Source organism: Penaeus vannamei, chromosome 22 (assembly GCF_042767895.1).
Source record: "Penaeus vannamei isolate JL-2024 chromosome 22, ASM4276789v1, whole genome shotgun sequence".
Taxonomy (NCBI): domain Eukaryota; kingdom Metazoa; phylum Arthropoda; class Malacostraca; order Decapoda; family Penaeidae; genus Penaeus; species Penaeus vannamei.
In genome coordinates, this window is record NC_091570.1 from 3,068,322 (window position 1) to 3,073,321 (window position 5,000).

The window sequence follows — 5,000 nt, forward strand, 5'->3', positions numbered from 1 at the left end:
TCATCTCTTTCTTCACAATTTTCCCTCTTTCTCATCTATCTATCTCTTTCCTTTCACCTATCTCTCTTCTCGTCTCACTCTTCTCTCCCTTTGCCCTATTCCCCCATCCGCTGTCTCTTCATCCTCCTCTCTCTCCCCATTGCATTTTCCTTCTCCCTTTGCGTTCATTTCTTTTCTACTCTGTCTCTCCCTCATTATTTATTTTGCTTCTTGTCACTCTTCGTCTCTCTCTCTCCCTCTCCCTCTCCCTCTGTTTTCTCTTTTCTTTTTGTGTCTCCCTTTTCCCTATTTTTTTCGTTTGTGTTCTTAGTTTTTTAGTTTTTCTTTACTCTCCCTATCCTTTCGCTTCTCTTGTTTAAACCTCTCATAGAATCTTCATTGTTTCCTTACTTTATCTCTACATTCTCACATCTCACTAATCTTTCATTATCCTATTTTAGTCCTACTCCTCCGTTCCCACTTTTTCTGTTTTTCCTTTTCCCTCTTTCACATTCTTATTTTCCCCCTCTATCCCCTATCTATCTCTCTCTCTCTCTCTCTCATTCCCCATTTTCCACCTCCCCCTCATCAGTTTTTTTTCCAATTTTCCACTTTTATCCCTCCTCCAGCTTTCCTTTCACCCTTCTTCTCTTATTTTTCACTTTCATCTCTCCTTCCTTTCTCTCACTTAACTCCTCCTTGCCTCCCCTCTTTTTTTTTCTTTTCCTTCGCTTCACTCCTTCTTCATCCCCAATTCCCACTTTGTGCCCCATTTTTCTGGCTCACTTCACTCCCTCTTACTTGCCCTCCCCCTCTCCCTCCTCCTCCATCTCCCTTTCCCTTTCTCTCTCCTTCTCTTCCTCTCTCTCTCCCTCCTCCCCCATACCCCTTTCCTTTTATATCTCCCTCTCCCTCTCTCCCTCACCCCTCACCCCCCTTCCCCATTTTCCTTTCTATCTCCCTCTCTCCCTCACCCCTACCTCCCCCACCCCCCTTTCCCTTTCTATCTCCCTCTCTCTCTCTCCTTCACCCCCACCCCCCTCATCACCACTTCCTCCTCCCCCACCCCCTATTCTCTTTCGCCTCTCCCTCTCCCTCTCTCCCTTCACCCCACACCCCTCATCACCCCTCCCTCCTCACCCATCCCCTTTTCCCTTTCTATCTCCCTCTCTCCTTCGCCCCCACCTCCCTCATCACCCTTTCCCTTTCTATCTCCCTCCCTCCCTCTTTCCCTCTCTCCTTCACCCTCACCTCCCTCATCACCCTCCCTCCTCCCCCATCATCCTTTCCCTTTCTATCTCCCTCTCCCTCTCTCCTTCACCCCCACCCCCCTCATCACCCCCCTCACCCCCCATCCACCCCTCCTCCCCCATCACCCTTTCCCTTTCTATCTCCCTCTCCCTCTCTCCTTCACCCCCACCCCCCTCATCACCCCCCCTCCTCCCCCATCCCCCCATTCTTACCCGGCTTATAACGCGATTGGTAAACCATCTGGAGGCCTCGGAACAGTGCCATTAAGGGCCATTTGGAGAGTGCCAGATAGCCCGCCCACGATCACGCCGAGGAGCCTGATGTGGCACTGTTGCTACCGACCGCAGCCCATAATCTATCGCATGCAGCCTGCTTGCTTTCAGGCTACAGCGTGCAGTCTACCGCCCCCAAGCCTACGTTTCGCAGACTAAATCCCACAGCCTGCAATGCACGGCTTATAATACACAGCCTACAGTACACAGCCTGCAATACATAGCCTGTAATGTGCGGCCTACAATACGTAGCCTCTAGTACACAGCCTGCAATGCACGACCTGCAATACATAGTCTGCAATTTACGGCCTGCAATGCACAGACTTCAATTCATATACACGGCCTACAGCCCACGGATCGAAACCTTCAGTCTCCCTCTCCCCTTTTCATTATCACCATCATTATCACTATCACTATCACCATCATCATTATCATTATCACTATCACTACTATTAGTATTACTCTTCTTATCATCATTATCATTATTGTTACAATTACACATCACTATCATGCTTATTCCAGTGTTGATTCGTCTATTGTAATAATTTCGATAATAGGCGCTTATATTATTGTTATCACTTCTATCACTATCCTTATCGCCATTACCCTTATCACATACCCAAAATGATGATAACAATAACAATGACAGTCACTTTTACTTTTTAGAGGAATGACTGCCAACAAAAATAATAATGATTGTTATCTCTGTTATCACTCCATTTTGCTGTACCACCGTTGCTAATTTATCACCTTTTAATCATTATCATTATCATCATCATTATCGAGATTAATAAAGTAATAGTCTCATTTTAAAAATTAATAGTCCCATTTTTTTGCACAGTTCCCATAGTTATTTCCATCATTTAGCCATTGGTGACGTCACGAATGGAGTCATTAGTGACGTTACGCACATCAAATATTAGTGACGTCACGCACATCAAACATTAGTGACGTCACGAATGGAGTCATTAGTGACGTCGCGAACATCAAGCGTTAGTGACGTCATGAATGGATTCATTAGTGACGTCACGAGCATCAAACATTAGTGACGTCACGAATGGATTCATTAGTGACGTCACAGGCATTAAACATGAGTGACGTCACGAATGGAGCCATTAGTGACGTCACGAATTGAGTCATTAGTGACGTCCCAAATATCAAACATAAATGACGTCATGAACGGAGTCATTAGTGACGTCACGAGCATTAAACATGAATGACGTCACGAATGGATTCATTAGTGACGTCACGATGAAGTCATTATAGCACACTGCGTTTCATTCGTTCGGCAATGACGTTATTACACCTCTAATGATTATTACGAAGATTTGACAACGAATTTACGTTCCAATGGCTGATATTTGCGTTGTAATTATTCGTAATGAGTCATCACAACCGATTGCGAAAAAGGGGGAAAGATAATGGAGTCGATAAAAGGAACTGAGGGAGGATGGTGATGATGGTGGTGGTGATGAGGGTGATGAGGGAGGTGGTGAGGGTGATGAGGGAGGTGGTGAGGGTGACTGTGGTGGTGGTGATGATGGTGGTGGTGGTGGTGGTGGTGGTGGTGGTGGTGAGGGTGGTGGTGATCGGGGTAGTGGTGGTGATGGTGGTGGTGGTGAGGGTAGTGGTTTTGGTGGTAGTGATGGTGGTGGTGAGAGCGGTGGTGATGGTGGTGGTGAGGGTAGTGGTGGTGGTGATGGTGATGATGGTGATGATGAGGAGGAAATTCATGGTGGTGGTGATGATTACTGATAACAATGATGATAATATCGATTAACAACGATAGAAATAAAGAAACATAGTAGCAGTAATAGTAATAACAATATTGATAATAATAATAAAGGGGAAAGGAAGAGAGAGAGAAAGAGAGAGAGAGACAGACAAACAGAGACAGAGACAGAAACAGAAAAAAAAGAAACAGAAACAGAAAAAAAGAGACAGAGCCAGAGACCCAAACAGAACGAAGAAAGAAGAAAAAACAACCCAACCCCCCCATCCCACCCCACCACCCACCACCCAACCCCACCACCACCCCTCCCCCCACCCCCCATACCCCCCCACCCCCCAAAAAAAAAAAAAAAAAATCCTGACACCCCTCCCATCTGAGCCGCCCTCCCTCCAGCCGCCTCTCTCCCTCACGCGGAGCCAATGTTATCTTCCGTCGGTGTGGATGTTATTACCGGGCCTAATGTCCACAATAACAGCATTTATGAGGCTGTTCTGCTGCCGTGCTCAGCTGCGTTCGGATGCTGTGGAGGGGGGAGGTGGGGGGGAGGGGGGAAAGGGGGGGGGGAGGGGGGAAAGGTGGGAGGGAAGGGGGAAGGGTGAGGGAAGGGGTGAGGTGGAAAGGGTGAGGGAAAGTAGGAGGGAGGTGGGGTGAGGGAGGGGAAAAAGGTGAGAGGGGGGGAGGGAAAGTAGGAGGGAGGTGGGAGGGAAGAGGGGGAGGGAAAGGGGTGAGGGAGGGTAAAAAGGTGAGAGGGGGAAGGGAGAGGGATAGGGGAAGGTATGGAGGGAGAGGGAGGCAGAAGGTTGAGGGAAGGAGGGAGAGAGAAGGGGGAAATTGGGAGGGAGGAGAAAAAAAATGTGGGAAGGAAAGGAGAGGAAGGGGGATAGGTGAGGAGAAGGGTAAGGGAGGGAGGAAGAGGGAAGGGGAAAGTGAGAGGGAGGGGGAAGAAGGAAGGAGACGGATGGGGGAAGGTGACAGGGAGAGGGAGAGTGAGAGTGGGCGAGGGAGAGTGAGAATAAGAATGGGAGAGGGAGAGGGAGAGCGTGTGGGAGAAATATGACATAGAAAAAGGAGACATAGGAGAAAGACAAAAGATAGAGAGGGTGCGAAGAGAGAGGGACGGAGATAGGCAGAGGGGGAAATGCCTAGGAAATGGGAGAGGGAGAGAAAGAGAGAGGAGAGTGATGGAAGAGATGAATAGAAAGAGAGGAAGAGAGAGAGGAATGGGAAAGATGGGTGAGTAAAGAGAATGAGAGAAATAAGGGAAAGGACAAGAAAGAGAGAAAGGGAAAGGGAGAGAGGGAAAAGAAGGAAATCAGAAGGAGGAGGATAATGACGATGATAGCAATGATAACGATGATGATAATGACAACAATAATAACGATAACAATATAATAAAAATCATAATGATGCTGATAATGACAATGACCACAATGATAATAATTTTAATGAGCGAAAGACCGGAACAGGGAATAGGAAAGAGACGAAGAGAGGGGTAAAAAAAGCGAGATACAAAAGAAATGACAATGATGCTGATAATAAAAAGATTTTTTTATTTTTTATTTTTTTTCTAGAAGACCTTCTTTGTGAATGGGATTTTGAATGGTTATTGTCTGAGAGAGGTCGATGCTGGTTCCCTCTTCTCCTAACCATACACGCAAAGGAGGGAGGGAGGGAGGGAGGGAGGGAGGGAGGAAGGAGGGAGGGAGGGAGGGGAAAGGGAAGGGAGGGAGGGAGGAGGGAGAATGGGGAGGGAGGGAGAGGGGAAA

The 5,000-nt window shown here is 47.4% G+C and overlaps 2 protein-coding genes across 2 annotated transcripts in view; both read right to left on the reverse strand.

Moving 5' to 3' along the window:
* LOC113829420 (uncharacterized) overlaps positions 1–5,000 on the reverse strand; it is a 355,286-nt gene that overhangs the window by 241,533 nt on the left and 108,753 nt on the right. The window lies entirely within an intron of this gene.
* Positions 1,615–5,000, reverse strand: part of LOC138865863 (salivary glue protein Sgs-3-like) — a 29,931-nt gene continuing 26,545 nt past the window's right edge. The window contains exon 2 of the mRNA XM_070137209.1: positions 1,615–1,811. Coding sequence (XP_069993310.1) covers positions 1,615–1,811 — 197 coding nt within the window. The remainder of the gene's footprint in view (positions 1,812–5,000) is intronic.